The sequence below is a fragment of the Neoarius graeffei genome, chromosome 8 (genome assembly GCF_027579695.1).
Source record: "Neoarius graeffei isolate fNeoGra1 chromosome 8, fNeoGra1.pri, whole genome shotgun sequence".
In the NCBI taxonomy this organism is placed as follows: Eukaryota; Metazoa; Chordata; class Actinopteri; order Siluriformes; family Ariidae; genus Neoarius; species Neoarius graeffei.
Window position 1 is genome coordinate 71,067,810 of NC_083576.1, and position 20,161 is coordinate 71,087,970.

At 45.5% G+C, this 20,161-nt stretch overlaps 1 protein-coding gene across 1 annotated transcript in view; it reads right to left on the minus strand.

The window, feature by feature from the left end:
* The window catches only part of si:ch211-269c21.2 (carbohydrate sulfotransferase 8), a 156,341-nt gene that overhangs the window by 87,909 nt on the left and 48,271 nt on the right, over window positions 1-20,161 (minus strand). The window contains exon 2 of the mRNA XM_060928172.1: window positions 5,467-5,657. Within this exon, the coding sequence (XP_060784155.1) occupies window positions 5,467-5,626 (160 nt within the window). The 5' untranslated portion in view covers window positions 5,627-5,657. The remainder of the gene's footprint in view (window positions 1-5,466; window positions 5,658-20,161) is intronic.

Here is a 20,161-nt window from a genome sequence, read left to right on the forward strand (position 1 = left end):
AGTATTTGCAGTATTTTCATACTTTTATACTCTTTAATGAAAGGTGATACAAGGCGGAAGTCCGCGCCGTTTTTCAGCAGTCGTGTCACATGACCAACGCCAGCGAATCAGGAAGGTGGATGTCACAGTGACGTTGTCCAATGACGACGCCAGCTAGAGCTCAGCACAGCGTATCCGCGTATTCTCAATGTTTACACAGCACCGGACCAGACACGATCTGGATTGAATACGTGGACCCTGACGGATTCCCGTTTCCCGGCGTTTCTAGGCGTTTTAATGTAAACGGACAGTGCATCCGCGAAGAAAACGAGACAGATACGGTCTAATGTAAACTTGGCCTAAGACACGAGTGTATTTTGAGAGAATGAAAGAATTTTGAACAATATCCACTCATTTATACTGTTCACAGGAATCTCGTAGCTATATCTGATGTGTTTTTATCTTCAGTATCGGCTTCTGAAAACCACAGGCAAGCATAATACTCTGTTATAGTATACAGTTCATAAATTTTGCATAGGTACTGTGCAAAAGTCTTAGGCTCATGTAAAGAAATGCTATTGACCAAAAATGGCTTAAAAATAATGAAATGAAAGGTTTCAACATTAAAAAAACAAACCTATAAACAGTAAGCAGTAAGCCATAATAAATGAAACAAAGTCAATATTTGGTATGAGACGACCCTTTGCTTAAAAAAAAAATTAGTCGTCTCAGGTATAATGAGTGCAGTTTGATAAGGAAATGAGCTGTAGGTTTTACTGAGCATCTTATAGAACCAGCCACAGTTCTTCTGGACACTTTGACGGTCACACTCGCGTCTTCATTTTGCACCAAAACCCAGTAGCCTTCATTATGTTTTCTTTTTTATCTGAAAAGAGCTCGCTTATGTAATACGCTGCTCAGATACAAACTTTTTTTTTTTCCTGTAACATTTAATTTTGTGCTGGAAAACGAACGTTTGGAACTCTAACATGTTTTTGTACTGACTCGATAATGTCTCATCTCATCTCATTATCTCTAGCTGCTTTATCCTGTTCTACAGGGTCGCAGGCAAGCTGGAGCCTATCCCAGCTGACTACGGGCGAAAGGCGGGGTACACCCTGGACAAGTCGCCAGGTCATCACAGGGCTGACACATAGACACAGATAACCATTCACACTCACATTCACACCTACGGTCAATTTAGAGTCACCAGTTAACCTAACCTGCATGTCTTTGGACTGTGGGGGAAACCGGAGCACCCGGAGGAAACCCACGCGGACACGGGGAGAACATGCAAACTCCGCACAGAAAGGCCCTCGCTGGCCACGGGGCTCGAACCCGGACCTTCTTGCTGTGAGGCGACAGCGCTAACCACTACACCACCGTGCCGCCCCCACTCGATAATGTAGAAGTCATAAAATAGAAATCTATAACAAAGTTTGTATGGAAAAAAATAGGGTGCCTAAGACTTTTTGCACAGTACTGGATATGGAATTATGTGGAAAACAAAAAAAAAGTGTTAAAAAACAAAAAAACTTTCATATTTTAGATTCTTCAAAGTAGCCACCATTTACCTTGATGACACTTTGCACACTATTGACATGCCCTGTGTCCGAAATCGCTCCCTACTAGGGTGCATCAGTTGCCCTCACTTTCATAAAATCTGATGCATTTTTGTTTGGGTGTTCCTTTTCACCAATAAAGACATCCTGTAAAAATTTTTGACTATATTCAAAAGTCTAATGGTGGCACCATGAGGTTCATTTTTTGCCAAAAAACGCTTATTTTATGTTTTCGCGTAAGGTTTGAATCACAATGTTGGACTCCATTTATTGATTTCTTGTGAGCCAGAGATCATGTTAAGAACCTTTGCAAGGGATTGAGAAGCATTAATGTGATTCATAATACATTTGTATTGTTTAAAAGTAGTTGAACAATGATTCAATGAACAGCTAAAACTCAAACTGTGCTTGATAATATATTTAGAATATGTACTAAAAATGTGTATCTAAGATATTTGGTATACTCTATAAGGTGCCATAATGTTTCATGAAAAGTGATCGAAATTTTGTCATAAAATAGCAGCTTTTTCCATAACTTTGAGCTCCTGGTGCCACCATTAAACTTTTGAATTTTGTCAAAATATTTCACCCAGTGTGTTTTCTTACCAAAAGGAACATAAAAACAAAAATGCATCATGATCGGAGGAACTTTTCATTTTTAGGGGGCAACTGATGCACCCTACTCCCTATATATGGCACTATATAATGAGGACACCATTTTGTAGTGCTGTCCGAAACGATAGTGAGGATTATTACACCCTATATAGTGCACTCAAAGTATCTCACAATGCATCATGAAAAGTAGTGTATAACCGATGGTCACTAACCAAAGCAATATCATGCACTGCGGTCACACTGAAAGAAATCAAATTAAAAGTCTCAAATTTGATTTAATAAAAGGCAGCAGCAAAGAAGAAAGTACCGGTATTCAGCCTTGATTTAAAAGAACTGAAAGATGCAGGTACTTTGTATTGATTAATATGGGAAACGCGCGCAGTATAATATGGATTTATCACAAAAATACATGCATGTATTTATTATTTTGAAAACCCACCAGCCGCCTGATCTGGCACGTTTTAATTGTGTGACAGCAATGATGGACTAGTGTCTGAAAGCGTGTTTTCATTTTACCAATGAGCTCACGATATAGTCCTCTATATACTAATTCTCAATATAGGGAGTAGGGAGCAGTGAATGAGTGAGTGACACAGGGATTATCTTAACCAGCTTCATGAGGTAGTCACCTGGAATGCTTTTCAATTAACAGGTGCCTCGTCAAACATTAATTAGTGCAATTTCTTGCCTTTTTAATGCATTTGAGATCAAAGAGTAAATAATAAATCATAAAAATACAGTAAATAGTCCTATTCCACACCTGTAGTAATCCATATTATGTCAAGGACCGCTCAACTAAGTAAACAGAAACAACATCCATCATTACTTTAAGACATGAAGTGACTTTTAATTCATAAAAATAAAGAAAAGCCATTGAATTAGAAGGTGTGTCAAAACTTTTGATTGGTACTGTATGTTTACTAGTACATGCAGGGGCGGTCCTGGGGGCGGGCCGACTGGGCAGCCGCCCAGGGCGGCATCGCGGGGGGGGGGGGGCGCGGCACGAGCGCAGGCGCGAAAAAAAAAAGGTCCCCCCCCCAAAAAAAAGGTCCCCCCCCCCAAAAAAAAAAACAAGACAGGCGTGTGTGTGTGTGTGTGTGTGTGTGTGTGTGTGTGTGTGTGTGAAGTTGCGCAGGTGACATCATCAGTGTGCGTGTGTGCCTAACTTGTCGTAGCCCCATAATATGCACAATCCCGCCAGCGGAACGTTGTACTAGTCATCAAAAAGACTTTACTACAATAGTACTACACTACTATGACATTACACAGAGTCTTAAGTAATACATTACGACTTGATCATTGCCATTCTGGTAACAGCAAATTTATAACGGGCCGTGTCCGCGACGTACAACACACGACGAGAAATGTTTAAACGACCATGTAAAGCTGTTAACATTCTGTTGGCTAATACAGAGCGCAACGCGGGGGTGGGGTTACGAGCGCGGGCGCGAAAAAAAAAAAACGGCCCCCCAAAAAAAGGTCCCCAACCCCCCCCCCAAAAAAAAGACGGGGTGTGTGTGTGTGTGTGTTTACGAGCGCGGGCACGAAAAAAAAAAAAAGGTCCCAAAAAAAAAAAAAGGTCCCCAAACCCCCCCCAAAAAAGACAGGCGGGGGTGGCGCCAGCAGGGGGTTTCGCCCGGGGAGTAAATCACTCTAGGATCGCCACTAGTATGTGTATCGACTTTGGTTCAAACTCCCAGGCTAAACGTATATATGTTAATGAGATGGCTTTGTTAATCTCCTGGTGTTTTTCTACACAATTCTGTATGTGTTGCAAGAAGCCATTTGTCATGTCATATATAATATAATGCAATCTGAACAGAATAATACATGCTCTTAAAGGCATAGTAACAAAAACGGTCTCATTAAAAAGTTCAGAGTAACAATTTAGACACGAAACTGAACCGAGCAAAGTTTAAATAATTATAGAACTTTGAAAACGAGAGCAAAAATTTTATAAAAATAGATTTTACTCATTAGTACAGCACCACTGACCTGCTACCAGTCACACTGTCACAGCAATAAAGTCATTTTGAAGATGATTATATGTCTGTTTATTCATTCAAAGCAGCTTATATAACCTACATAGCAACTTACAACTGTGATTAGGGTTTATGTTCGATATCTGTGACCCATCTATGATCAGGCTTTATGATTTGTTGAAGCAAACCCAGAACATTCCTGGGATCATGGAAGTATTGATCGCTGGAAGAACAAGTTGAAACTATAGACAAGAAGATACCATACAGATGGAGGAGAAGCCCTCCGGACGTTATTGAATTGTTTCTTTAGTTGCCTTCCACTGAGTGCTTACACAGGTTCAGTCAATAGTAATTGATTTGATTCTCTCATCACTGGTCTAGCTATTCTCTAATAGTCAGAACAATGCTTCTCATGATTTAATTATTTGCAGCTACTTTTACCATTCATACAAATTTAAGGTGCCATTTTTGAGGAAAGAAATGCTGAAATGTTGCACGTTAAATACAACTTTCCAGCGAACCTGCAGATTTCATTTCAGCCTTCAGGCATTTTTCTTTGAACTGGGCTGGTAATTGGAAAGTTCAAGATGACAGGAAGGCTATGGTAATAACCTTAATAACCAAATAACCGCTCTTTATAACTGTGGTGAGCAGAAAAGCTGATGGACTACAAGAGCAGAAGAGCACTTGAAGATTGGAAGAAGAGCCTTAAATGCGTTTCTTTCCGTTGGCTTTTTGGAAGCAAAACAGGAAGCCAGCAGAAATTGTTTTACTTTTTGTAAAGCCTAGTACTGACCTCTGTTTTTCAGAGTAAGATAGAGACATACCGTAAAGGGATGAAGAAAAGACATCCTTAGATAACAAACCGCATGTGTATGGCTCCCATGTGTAGCTCAAAATTAGTGTAATATTATTTTCTCATAATGCTCCGCTCGCAGTTATTGCCTGCTCAGTGTGAAAATGTTGAAAACCAAGCTCGTATCTGCTATTTCCAATGATCCAACAGGGAAGATGTAGTGTAATATAGCCTACTAAACATGCTATAGTATGATACCTCTATCAGCCTAAACATTAGATTGATAGAGCTGTTTTAGTATTGACGTTCCTGTAAGCTCTGACACTATGCAGAACGAGCTATGGATTTAATTTAATTTAATTTAATTATTAGGGAACACTTTGGAAAAAGCAGCATATGGCGGTGCTGCATTGGGAGTCACCTGCGCAATAAGCAGTGATGTGATACTCATTAGTCAGAGAGGCAAAGCAAGAAAATGACATTCTGCTTAGTACAGCACATGAAGTAATGCTCAGTGAAAAGTTGGACAAACCTGGAGCCTGTTCATGGAGGGTTTCGGTGACGTACTGTAAGTGCAGCAGGAGCAGCAAACCTCCGGCACTGAACAGCAGCAGGAACAAGAAGATGTATGGCAGCCTCATGGTGGCCAGGCGCAGACACCTTCTGCCTCGGTCTATCACCTTACAGTCCATGGCCTACCGAGTATGGCCCTAAGCCTGGAGCCTACAAACACACACAAAAACACACATAATGCTTTTCTTCAGACAAAATCAATGGCTTTTCCAATCCAAAAGTTAAACATGGGACACTTGATGTACACATGGTACACTGCCTGGCCAAAAAAAAAAAAAAAATCACCATTTGGATTTAAATAAGCAAATACTTAAGCGCTTTTGATTGGATAATTACTGCAGTGATTAATGTGCTTCAGCTGGCAACAATTCTTTAACCCTAACTGATGCAGTGAGTAGCTTCTCATTTCTTAAATAAACATGTCGGAAGATGTATCCCGTGCTCATGGAAAAGATGGTACTCTGTTTCAGAAGGGTTAAATTGAAGAGTTTGGTTCCAAAACGCGATAAACGCCAAATTTGAAAAATTGAAACTCCCGCCACCAAACCATCAGCAATTATCATATCTTACTAGTACCATATTCAGTTTTCGCCAAGACACAATATATGCCATTGATTTACACACTGCATTACGGCCTTTCATTCCAAAACGCGACAAGCACCATCACCGATTTTTCTCAAAACTAGACATATCCATTTGGCCAATCAGAGGCCGCCATTGGCATGAAGTATTCTGAGATGGCTGCGCCCATGAAGTAGGAAATCGCTTTGTCACTTCTTGCATTTATTGGACAATTTCAGGCTGAATTATGAATAATTTCGATAAAATGATCTAAAAAAATAAAATAATCTATAAAATTAAATAATCTGTCATGAAGGAACAGGGTTAAATGCACTTTAAATACAACCCCGATTCCAAAAAAGTTGGGACAAAGTACAAATTGTAAATAAAAACGGAATGCAATAATTTACAAATCTCAAAAACTGATATTGTATTCACAATAGAACATAGACAACATATCAAATGTCGAAAGTGAGACATTTTGAAATTTCATGCCAAATATTGGCTCATTTGAAATTTCATGACAGCAACACATCTCAAAAAAGTTGGGACGGGGCAATAAGAGGCTGGAAAAGTTAAAGGTACAAAAAAGGAACAGCTGGAGGACCAAATTGCAACTCATTAGGTCAATTGGCAATAGGTCATTAACATGACTGGGTATAAAAAGAGCATCTTGGAGTGGCAGCGGCTCTCAGAAGTAAAGATGGGAAGAGGATCACCAATCCCCCTAATTCTGCACCGACAAATAGTAGAGCAATATCAGAAAGGAGTTCGACAGTGTAAAATTGCAAAGAGTTTGAACGTATCATCATCTACAGTGCATAACATCATCAAAAGATTCAGAGAATCTGGAAGAATCTCTGTGCGTAAGGGTCAAGGCCGGAAAACCATACTGGGTGCCCGTGATCTTCGGGCCCTTAGATGGCACTGCGTCACATACAGGCATGCTTCTGTATTGGAAATCACAAAATGGGCTCAGGAATATTTCCAGAGAACATTATCTGTGAACACAATTCACCGTGCCATCCGCCGTTGCCAGCTAAAACTCTATAGTTCAAAGAAGAAGCCGTATCTAAACATGATCCAGAAGCGCAGACGTCTTCTCTGGGCCAAGGCTCATTTAAAATGGACTGTGGCAAAATGGAAAACTGTTCTGTGGTCAGACGAATCAAAATTTGAAGTTCTTTATGGAAATCAGGGACGCCGTGTCATTCGGACTAAAGAGGAGAAGGACGACCCAAGTTGTTATCAGCGCTCAGTTCAGAAGCCTGCATCTCTGATGGTATGGGGTTGCATTAGTGCGTGTGGCATGGGCAGCTTACACATCTGGAAAGACACCATCAATGCTGAAAGGTATATCCAGGTTCTAGAGCAACATATGCTCCCATCCAGACGACGTCTCTTTCAGGGAAGACCTTGCATTTTCCAACATGACAATGCCAAACCACATACTGCATCAATTACAGCATCATGGCTGCGTAGAAGAAGGGTCCGGGTACTGAACTGGCCAGCCTGCAGTCCAGATCTTTCACCCACAGAAAACATTTGGCGCATCATAAAACGGAAGATATGACAAAAAAGACCTAAGACAGTTGAGCAACTAGAATCCTACATTAGACAAGAATGGGTTAACATTCCTATCCCTAAACTTGAGCAACTTGTCTCCTCAGCCCCCAGACGTTTACAGACTGTTGTAAAGAGAAAAGGGGATGTCTCACAGTGGTAAACATGGCCTTGTCCCAACTTTTTTGAGATGTGTTGTTGTCATGAAATTTAAAATCACCTAATTTTTCTCTTTAAATGATACATTTTCTCAGTTTAAATATTTGATATGTCATCTATGTTCTATTCTGAATAAAATATGGAATTTTGAAACTTCCACATCATTGCATTCCGTTTTTATTTACAATTTGTACTTTGTCCCAACTTTTTTGGAATCGGGGTTGTAGAAAGGGATAGGTAGCATTTTGGGGGAAAATGTCGTGGTGTGGATATGTAGCGACTTGACAAAAAAAAATTTACTTGGTTCAGTTAAAAGCTGTTAATTAGTTCTGGATTTCATTTTTGAAGTTTATTATCATTCAGGAGTTAGTCAATAAATTTTAAAACAGGATACAGTGGTTTTCTTTCGATTACGTTCATTATGTCTTATATTGAATATTGTTAGTTTTTTCTTTTTTATCAGACATCTAAATTTTTAGGCTTTTAATTTTTTAGGTTTGTTTACCTGACATGTTTCGACGTACGACTGTCGTCTTCCTCAGAGTGTCACCGGATGTTATTGGTGACGCATCTTTTATCAGCTGATGTTTCCGAAGGCGTGGCCTTCCTGTCTGGATTGACAGGTCGGTCACGCCTTCTACTGTCAGTTCGTCCCCTGCAAGATGGCACTCCAGGTATGGGAGAGCATGTATGCTCCTTCATCTCGGTTGATGGTCCTCGGACTTCGCTTACGGATCTCTATGGCCTCCCTGAATGCCAGAGTCATACGCACAGAAGATAATAAACATCAGCGCTGGATCAGGGAGGCCATAGAGATCCGTAAGCGAAGTCCGAGGACCATCAACCGAGATGAAGGAGCATACATGCTCTCCCATACCTGGAGTGCCATCTTGCAGGGGACGAACTGACAGTAGAAGGCGTGACCGACCTGTCAATCCAGACAGGAAGGCCACGCCTTCGGAAACATCAGCTGATAAAAGATGCGTCACCAATAACATCCGGTGACACTCTGAGGAAGACGACAGTTGTACGTCGAAACATGTCAGGTAAACAAACCTAAAAAATTAGATGTCTGATAAAAAAGAAAAAACTAACAATACAGTGGTTTTCCTTTTATCACTTCCTGTAACCAGAAAAAGTGATTTTTCTCAAATCAGAATTGGATATATAGCGTTTTGGAACCAAACGCTTCAATTATTGGCCTGTACCAAGCAAAGAAAACAACTAAAGAGATTGCTGAAATGATTGGAATTGGATTAAGAACTGTCCAACACATTATTAAAACCTGGAAGGACAGTGGTGAACTGTTAACTTTGTGGAAAAAATGTGGTTGGAAAAAGATCCTGACTGACCATGATCAGAGATCACTTAAATGCTTGGTGAAGTCGAATCATTTAAAAAAATAAAATAAAAATCAACAGTAAAACGCACGGCTATGTTTAATAGTGAAAGTTAGAGCATTTCTACACTCACAATGTGATGAGAACTGACAGGATTGGGATTAAACAGCTGTGTAGTCATAAGAAAACCACTTGTTATTGATGCTAATCAGGAGAAAAGGCTTCAGTTTGCTAGGGAGCATAAAGAGAAAAAGGTCACGTGGTCTGATGAGTCCAGATTGACCCTATTCTTGAGTGATGGGCGTGTCAGGGTAAGAAGGGAAGCACATGAAGCGATGCACTCATCATGCATAGTGGCCGCTGTACACACCTCTGGAGGCAGTGTTATAATCTGGGGTTGCTTCAGTTGGTCAGGTCGAGGCTCAGCAACGTTATGGGGAAATAAAATGAAATCAGCTGACGACCTGAATGTACTGAATGACCAGGTTATCATCACATCAATGGATTTTTTCTTCCCTGATGACACGGGAATAAAATTAGGGCTCAGATTGTGAAAGAGTGGTTCAGGGAGCATGAGGAATCATTTTCACACGTGATTTTTCTGGCTACCACAGAGTCCTGATCTTAACCCCATTGAGAATCTTTGGGATGTGTTGGAGAAGACTTTACGCAGTGGTTCGACTCTCCCATCCTCTACACGAGATTTCAGTGAAAAATTAATGCAACTCTGGGCTGAAATAAATGTGATATTGCATAAGCTTATCGAAACAATGCCACGGCAAATGCGGGCTGTAATCAAAGCTAAAGGCGGTCCAACAAAATATTAGAGTGCATGATTTTTTTTTTTTTGGCAGGGCAGTGTATAATGGATTAACATTTACCACTAACTCTCAGGCAATGTACAGAAGTACTTGCGAACTTAAATAATCTCCAAGACAATTCATTATTAACAAGGGTACACAAAACAATGCGTTCTCTAAAATAGAGAGGCTCCCTGCGAAAACAGAAATTGAGTAATATTTTACCAGTCTCTCTTTTTTTTTGTCCCTGTGCCCCAGACTCACAAAAGCTAAAATGATCAGCTGGCATAAAGAAACTAAATAGTTAATATCATATATCACAGACTTGTATTTAAGCATTTGGTACTAAAATATGTCCCCATATTGGGGATGTAACAAAATATAAATACAGTATTTCAATTGAACATAAAATGCAAAAACAAATACAGATACAATAATATGCAGTATTCTTTTTTTTTTTTTTAGCTTCCCAGGACATCTGCTTGAGACTAGAGGTGTGCATCCGGACTGAAATCCAACATCCCAACAAAAATGTGTGAGTGGCAAATTTTTACTTTCATACTCTCCCAGGGCATTAACCTGGAACTCACGGGACAGAGCCAACATTCATTTACCAATAACAGGCACACTATTCTTCCCCCCCCCCCTATCTGTCACTAGTGGTTTGCTCCAGGAGCCAGACCTAAACCCTGCTTTACTGAGCTCCAAAATAAAACTATAATTCTATCATGTTTTGTACAAACTAGCCTGCAATTCACAAGAGAAATATGGAGCCGCTACTCCATAACTCATTAAGTCCACGCTTTGTGTACAGGTCAGCATATCTCTGCTGGGTCTCCAAAAAATAAGCGTTTAATTCATTATCAAAATACGAACTTGTTCATGTTCATTGCATGTGTTTTTTGTTATTTTTAAAAGAACATTCAGCATCATTTTAAAAAAATATCATGATAACAAAATCCAGTTTAAAGGACCCTGTGGCAGGTGGAGAAGAAGAAGACTTTATTTGTCACATGCACACTCAAGCACAGTGAAATTTGTCCTCTGCATTTAACCCATCTGAAGCAATGAACACGCACACCCACAGCAGTGGGCAGCCATACTACAGCGCCCGCGGAGCAGTTAGGGGTCAGGTACCTTGCTCAAGGGCACTTCAGCCCAAGGCCACCCCACATTAACCTAACTGCATGTCTTTGGACTGTGGGGGAAACCGGAGCACCCGGAGGAAACCCACGCAGACATGGGGAGAACATGCAAACTCCCCATAGAAAGGCCCCGCCATCGGCCACTGGGCTCGAACCCAGAACCTTCTTGCTGTGAGGCAACAGTGCTAACCACTATGCCACCGTGCCGCCCAGGCGTGGTTAAGCAGGACTCTGCAGCAGGTGTATGTGGGGAATGAGCAAATTAATTACCGGTGTCTTATTTGTAAATGCGCATTTAAAGCTAGGGTTGGTTATTTATTTTAGAAAGATTTCTGTTAGAGTTCTTGAAATTCTCTTTACACCCTGATAGCAATGAATAAATCAAAAGATCTGACAATAGAAAGGAAAAAAAAATGCTGTCTGTGACAGTCACAGGGCTGTTAAAAGTCCATCTAAACATTTCAGTCAGGCGGTCCACCTACCTGCCTACCTGCACGCTCTCTGACCGTACACTCGTTGTATGTAACCGGAGTCTTTCACAAGGCTAGGCAGACATATTGTAGACATATTACACAGTCAGTAATTAATTTGTCTTCAACAATGTGCAATTATTGGTACTTGTACGCATCACTTTTACCTATGTGCAATACTGGCGCTTGCCCTACACTCCTTCCCCACACTACCCCCCAAGCATGCACATCTCTTAATTATTTATATTTCTATTTTCACTTTAATTTTCTTCCATTTTTATATTTAGGACTTTGAATCTTTTTTTGTTGCTATACTGTTAAACTCCTGTAGGGCTCCAACGCTGAGAGACTTGTTTCTGGTTCTTATCTTGTCCAACGCATTTCACTGTAAGTTGACCCCGTGTTAAAGGGGAACTGAAGTCATTTTTAAACTTGCTTTATTTCTTAATTAACGTGTTATTCAATTGTGTTTTGGTTTTAGTAACCTTATATCGTGACTCGTATTGGCAACTAATTGCAATTAAATATTATACTTATCGGCCTGTTCGATTTTTAGCCATGTTGAATTTGGTTCGTTTTAGGGCTGAACGATATATCATTAAAAAACCGCGATCTCGGTTCACACCTACATGCGATTCACTTTTTGATTAGAGACGATTCTTCTGTTTGTTTTTTTTTCATCACGAGCCGCGTCACACTTTAGTTTCCCTCTGTGCTCCCGTAAAGTCCACTGTAGTTGCTTTCTCCCTCAACCAATCCTAAATGCACCTGCACATCATGTGGTTGCGCGTACTGTAGCAGCAGGCTTTCTCCCTAAACCAATCATGAATGGACCTGCACGTCACGTGATTCAGCGGCAAGCAAGGCAGAAATGAGCACAGCAGCATGAGTGAGTGAAGAGATATGCGAAGTCTGCATGAGGAAAATGGAGGATGATGAAAACCCAGGTGTTAGCGAAGAGAGCCAGGTAAGTCGTCCAACACAGTTTGTTCCTAAGAGAGGTTCGCATTCTTTGGTGTGGCAATATTTCGGGTTTAAACCAGACGGATATCCACGGCTGTCTGTGCTGGCGAGGAAATATTTAGGCATTCCCGCCACAAGCTCACCCTCTAAGCGGCTGTTCAGTACAGGGGGGAACATCGTGACTTGTCTCCGGTCATCACTGAAGCCTCAAAATGTTGACAGACTTGTGTTCTTGGCAAAGAATCTTTGAGCCAATTATGCAGGGCCATGTCCAGGTCCATATTCAGCCCTTTGTGCTTTATGTTAAAAATCACATACGTTTTTTGCACTTAACGAATGGCCAACTTAATAGTTTTTAATAGTTTTTTCCCCCTTTTGTCAGAATTGTTGGTTATGGTTCAGTCAATGGGTCTTCTCTGTTTTTATTACAGTGTTCTGGCCAACACAATGTGTGTAAATGCCTGTTGTAGGTGAACTTCATAGAGTTCATTGCAGTTCATTTTAGAAGTAATTGGGTCTTCTCTGCATTTTTTATTTTATTTTTTATTTTATTGGTGGGGCGGCACGGTGGTGCAGTGGTTAGCGCTGTCGCCTCACAGCAAGAAGGTCCTGGGTTCAAGCCCCGGGGCCGGCGAGGGCCTTTCTGTGTGGAGTTTGCATGTTCTCCCCGTGTCCGCGTGGGTTTCCTCCGGGTGCTCCGGTTTCCCCCACAGTCCAAAGACATGCAGGTTAGGTTAACTGGTGACTCTAAATTGACCGTAGGTGTGAATGTGAGTGTGAATGGTTGTCTGTGTCTATGTGTCAGCCCTGTGATGACCTGGCGACTTGTCCAGGGTGTACCCCGCCTTTCGCCCGTAGTCAGCTGGGATAGGCTCCAGCTTGCCTGCGACCCTGTAGAAGGATAAAGCGGCTAGAGATAATGAGATGAGATTTTATTGGTGTTCTGGCTAACAGAATGTGTGAATATCTGTTCTAGGTGAACTTCATGGAGGTTATAGCCATGGACATTGTGCACATTGCACATTACCACAACTGCCTTGACCGTATTAGTCGTGCTGTATTTTACTTTAAATATTTTTGGTATGCAAATTGAATAGTAAATTGATTTTGGATTTGAGTTGAATAAAGATTTAAATTTGTTTTTAAAAAAAATCGTGCAGAGAATCGTGATATCAGTTCTTATCAAGAAAATCGTGATACACATTTTTTCCAGAATCGTGCAGCCCTAGTTTGTTTGGTCCACGGCAGGCGTCGCTTATCCGCGCGATCTTCACGAGACTTGTGCGAGACCTTGAAACATGAAGTGTCAGCCAGGTGTCAGTGCCGCCATTCTGAAAACTGTTTTCCAAACGAAATATTGCACAAAAACGAGTTTAAATGACGATTACTGCCTACTTTTTTCAAACTTTCCTGGTTGCTATCAAAACAAACAAAACTTCCAGCTTGATTACATCAGCGTTCGAAAGAGGGCGTGTGTGTCTTTTGACAACGTTGGAAGATGTTGGTCACTTTGATTTCCGCTGTACGTTTTACTTCCGTCCTACGATGTCTTGCACAGGTCTCAGTGAATCTTGTTTACGGCCGTCGCTTTGACATATGGACTGATATATTACAGAGCATATTTCAAACACTCAGAACTTGCTATAGCAGTGACAAAATAGCGATAAAAAATGCATCCATATATTTAATAAAATGAGCTGAATAGAATTTTGATCATAAAAAAATCTGCCTTCAGTTCTTCTTTAACATACATATGACCAATAAAACTGAACTAAACTGAACATATTCCAAAAGCTACCGATCAAGTCGACATCTGTGAGTACTAACAATAGCCATGTTTGGTGTTTACATGCATTATGATAATGTTAGGTGTTTTCTTACAAGGAATGAGACATGATGTATGAGTGATTTTCTGTGTGTGTGTCAGCAGATCTGAACCGAACTGAGCCAAAGCAGTTAAATTTCTGTTTGATTTCTTGTGTTTTTTGCCTTTTTTCCCAGTGTAGGAACAAACACAGATGACAAAAAAAAACAACCCACCACTCCCCAGTCATCTCACCCTGAGTCGGCTGTGTCCTGGAGCTGCTTTGTCTCACAGACCCTGTTTTGACTAGCAGCAGCACTGTGTTCCAGCTTCGCTGTGGATTTTTTGGATCTGTCTGGAATGTAACTGTAGCGAGAATAGCGTGTGGGTGGAGCACAGAGGACGGCAGGACAGAGATCAAGGTTCACAGAAGGCTTTATTGCCGAACTTTTCAGTCTCACAATATAAAACCAACAGTCAGAGACACGCACGCACACACACTGTTGTCTCTGCTGGGGAAGAACCTCCTTTCCGCTCTCCCTTTCCCTCCTTAAGAAGGGCGCGGTTTACTGGGGAAAACACACATAAAACACAGGTTAATTACCCTCAGGTGTCGCGATTCTGCCACTTACCTTCCCCGACTCCGCCCTCCTGTCACAGACCGGCGCTTGACCACGCCCCCGCTGCCACATACCCCCACCGCCCGACTCAGGCCGGGCGCCTGTCCGGCCCGCAGCCGACTCCCCCCCCCTTGACGGGAGAGGAAGTCCGCCATGACCATCTGCGCCCCCGGCCTGTGGACCACCTTGAAGTTGAAGGGTTGGAGTGCCAGATACCAACGGGTGATCCGCGCGTTGGCATCCTTCATGCGGTGGAGCCACTGGAGGGGCGCGTGGTCCGAACAGAGGGTGAAAGAGTGCCCCAGCAGGTAGTAACGGAGGGCGAGGACCGCCCACTTGATCGCCAGGCACTCTTTCTCAATGGTGCTGTAGCGCCCCTCACGCACTGACAGCTTTCGGCTGATGTATAGGACGGGGCGATCCTCTCCCTCCACCCGCTGGGACAAAACGGCTCCCAGCCCTCTGTCCGACGCATCCGTCTGCAACAAAAAAGGGAGAGAGAAGTCAGGGGAGTGCAAAAGTGGCCCCCCACACAGTGCAGCCTTTACCTCAGAGAAAGCCCGCTGGCACTGCTCCGTCCACTGGACCGGATCTGGCGCCCCCTTTTTAGTGAGGTCAGTCAGCGGGCTGGTGACGTCCGAATAATTAGGTATAAACCTACGATAATAGCCAGCCAGCCCCAGGAACTGTCTCACCCCCTTTTTGGTCTTGGGCCTCGGGCAGGCCGCAATTGCTGCTGTCTTATTAATTTGGGGACGCACCTGCCCGTTACCCAAGTGGAAGCCCAGATACCGTACTTCCACCCGCCCAATCGCACACTTCTTCGGGTTGGCAGTGAGCCCCGCCCGCCTCAGCGACCTAAGGACTGCCCTCAGGTGTTGCAGGTGCCGCTGCCAGTCATTACTATAAATAATGATGTCGTCTAGGTAAGCGGCCGCGTAGGTGGCGTGGGGCCGGAGGACCCGGTCCATCAGCTGCTGAAACGTAGCGGGCGCCCCAAACAGCCCAAACGGAAGTGTGACGAACTGGTGTAAGCCGAACGGTGTGGAAAAGGCCGTTTTTTCCCGGGATAATGGAGTCAAGGGGATCTGCCAATATCCCTTCGTCAAATCCAGTGTCGAGTAAAAGCGAGCCGTGCCTAGTCGATCGAGCAGCTCATCAATACGAGGCATTGGGTACGCGTCGAATTTAGACACCGCGTTGACTTTTCTATAGTCCACACAGAACCGGATCGAGCCGTCGGCCTTAGGAACCAAGACCACCGGGCTGCTCCAGTCACTGTGGGACTCCTCGACGATGCCCATTTCGAGCATGGCCTGAAGTTCTTCCCGAACCACCTTTTTTTTGTGTTCGGGTAATCTATAAGGACGGCTGCGCACTACCGCCCCCGGGGGCGTCTCTATGTGGTGTTCTATGAGGTTAGTGCGACCGGGCAGGGGCGAGAACACATCCGAAAACTCGGCCTGCAACTGGGCGACCTCCGTGAGTTGGGTCGGGGAGAGGTGGTCTCCACAGGGGACCGGAGAGGTACGAGATGCCAATGTGCCTTTTTGGACCTCTGGCCCCAGCTCCGCCTTCTCCGGAACTACCGACACCAACGCCACGGGGACCTCCTCATTCCAGAGTTTTAGCAGATTGAGGTGGTAGATCTGTAGCGCCCCCTCCCTGTCCGTTCGCCTAACCTCATAGTCGACGTCCCCGACTCGCCGTGTGACCTCAAAGGGTCCTTGCTACTTGGCGATTAATTTGGAGCTCGACGTGGGCAACAGGACGAGTACCTTATCTCCCGGAGTGAACTCTCTAAGGCGCGTGCCCTTGTTGTACAGGCGGGTTTGCCGTTCCTGGGCCTGCCGCAAATTCTCCTGAGTTAGGTGGGTGAGCGTGTGGAGTTTTGCGCGCAGATCCATAACGTACTGAATCTTGTTTTTGCTCTGTGAAGGTCCCTCCTCCCAATTTTCCCGCAGTACATCTAAGATGCCGCGCGGCTTACGCCCATATAATAATTCAAACGGGGAGAACCCCGTGGAGGCTTGGGGGACCTCTCGCACTGCAAACAGCAAGGGTTCGAGCCACTTATCCCAGTTACGTGCGTCCTCACTTACGAATTTTTTGATAATATTCTTGAGGGTGCGATTGAACCGTTCAACTAAACCGTCCGTCTGTGGGTGATAAACGCTGGTGCGGATCGGCTTAATACCCAGTAGCCCATACAGTTCGCTCAGTGTTCGTGACATAAACGAGGTGCCCTGGTCAGTCAGAATCTCTTTCGGGATTTCAACCCGGGAGATGACGTGGAAGAGGGCCTCTGCAATACTGCGTGCTGAGATATTGCGAAGAGGCACCGCTTCCGGGTATCGCGTTGCATAGTCCACCAGAACCAATATAAAGCGGTACCCTCGTGTTGACCGGTCTAATGGCCCGACGAGATCCATCCCAATTCTTTCTAACGGGGTCTCGATTAATGGTAGGGGGCGCAAGGGCGCTTTTGGAATGGCCGCTGGATTTACTAACTGGCATTCGCGGCACGCCGTATACCACTTACGGACGTCGCCGCGAATCCCCGGCCAATAGAATCGGGCCATTATCCAGGCGAGTGTCTTATCCTGCCCGAGGTGTCCAGCCATGGGATTAAAGTGAGCCGCCTGGAATACCAATTCCCGGCGGCTCTTTGGAATTAACAACTGGGTGACCCGCTCTTTCGTCTGAGTGTCCTGCGTCACTCGGTATAACCTATCCTTCAAAATAGAAAAATGGGGGAAGGACGGGGTGGCATTCGGCTGGAGCGTTTGACCATCGATTACTCTCACTTGGTCAAACGCGTGTCGCAGAGTCTCGTCTCGCGATTGTTCCAGTGGGAAATCCGCGAGGGATTCCCCAATAGAAATAGGAGGGGCCGGGGGCTCCTCACTCTGTCGCGGAGATGACGTAGACGGCTCTGCGACCGCAGCTCCAGCCAAAGAGACACCGGGACCCTCCCCTATCAACCGGCAGGACCCACTCTTTACTAGGCGTGCCATCAAACCCCGAAATCCCGGCCAATCAGTACCCAAGATCAAAGAGTGGGTAAGGCGAGGATTAACCGCCGCCTTCACTATTGATTTTTCCCCTCTGAAATGTATGTGGACCGACACCAACGGGTAGCTGTGAATATCCCCGTGCACACATAACACCTTCACCCCTTGTGCTCCCCCCAATGCCTCGTCTTGCACCAGGCTTTGGCGGATCCAGGTCTGATTGCAGCCTGAATCCACCAACGCCTGATATGTAGCCCCTTGTACACTTACCAGTATGCAATACGCTCCGGCCCGATCGAGGGCAGCCTCTGGCGCGTCGGGGATCCGCACCACCGCCCCCACCTCCATCGCTGCACACTGTTGCTGCAGGTGGCCCGGTTCCCCGCAGCGCCAGCAAACCAGCCCGGGCCTTCCCTCTGCAGCTGTGTTCTGAGGCTCACTCACCTGGGGGGGGGGAGAGACAGACACAGAAGGGAGAAACGGGAGGGCACCACGGGTACAGTGGGCCGGCTGGGGTGGAGCCGGCCCCCGCCTCCGTGGTGGGGGAATGGGGCGAGGACGGGACACGGGAGGAGGGGGGGAGAGAGAGAGGAGAGGAGAGAGAAGATGATGTCGTTGGTTGTCCTGCCGCCGGAACAGCCGCCAGATGATCCTCCGCCAGTCCTACGGCCTGATCCAGCGACGCCGGGTGGTGGCACTGGACCCACTCCGCGGTTCCGGCTGGTAAGCGGGCGATGAACTGTTCCAGCGCCACCTGGTCAATGATTCCCTCGGCGTCGCGATCTTCGGCCCTCAGCCACCGCCAGCAGGCGTCCCGGAGCTGCTGGCCGAACGCGAACGGGCTGTCAACTTCCTCCATCCGAAGCGCTGGCGCTGCTGCTCCGGCGTGCGCCCCACGCGCTGGAGGACAGCCCGGCGAAGGTCGGCGTAGGCCAGCCGGCGATCGGCGGGGAGCTGTAGTGCGGCCAGCTGCGCCTCTCCCGTCAGGAGGGGGAGGAGGCGCGCCGCGCGCTGCTCCATCGGCCACCCCGAGGCTTCGGCAACCTGCTCGAACAACGTGATGAAAGCCTCGGGGTCGTCCTGCGGGCCCATCTTAGTTAAGGTGAGGGGAGACGGGCCCGCGGCCGGGGTGCTGGTGGACCCCGCCGACGCGAGGAGACGCCAGAACGCCTCTCGATCTTCCTGCTGAGCCAGCACCAGGGCTTCGAAGCGGCGCTCCTGCTCCTTCCGGAGCGTGACGAGTGCCTGGTGCTGGCTCTGCTGAGCCGTGGCGAGGGCGTGGACCAAGTCCGCGAACGGGGAGGATTCCATGGGGCTGCAGGACTGATGCTCCACCTTCCCGGGTTTCAGCACCACTGTAGCGAGAATAGCGTGTGGGTGGAGCACAGAGGACGGCAGGACAGAGATCAAGGTTCACAGAAGGCTTTATTGCCGAACTTTTCAGTCTCACAATATAAACCAACAGTCAGAGACACACACGCACACACACTGTCGTCTCTGCTGGGGAAGAACCTCCTTTCCGCTCTCCCTTTCCCTCCTTAAGAAGGGCGCGGTTTACTGGGGAAAACACACACAAAACACAGGTTAATTACCCTCAGGTGTCGCGATTCTGCCACTTACCTTCCCTGACTCCGCCCTCCTGTCACAGACCGGCGCTTGATCATGCCCCCGCTGCCACAGTAACAAAACCCAAAAAGTAAACCTAATAAAATATGTGTTTTTATATTTCTTCCCTAATTTGGTCCTGGCGGCACGGTAGTGCAGTTGGTTAGTGCTGTCGCCTCACAGCAAGGTGGTCCGGGTTCGAGCCCCGTGGCCAGCAAGGGCCTTTCTGTGCGGAGTTTGCATGTTCTGTCCGTGTGGGTTTCCTCCGGGTGCTCTGGTTTCCCCCACAGTCCAAAGACATGCAGGTTAGGTTAACTGGTGACTCTAAAGTGAGTGTGAATGGTTGTCTGTGTCTATGTGTCAGCCCTGTGATGACCTGGTGACTTGTCCAGGGTGTACCCTGCCTCTCGCCCGTAGTCAGCTGGGATAGGCTCCAGCTTGCCTGCGACCCTGTAGAACAGGATAAAGTGGCTACAGATAATGAGATGAGAATTTGGTCCTCCAAGCCACCTCTCCCTTATCATGGGATAGCTACCAACTAGGACGCGTGCTTCCTCTGCATCTTTTTGATGAAATGCTGCTCTGCTATCCACCCTCTTCCACATACATG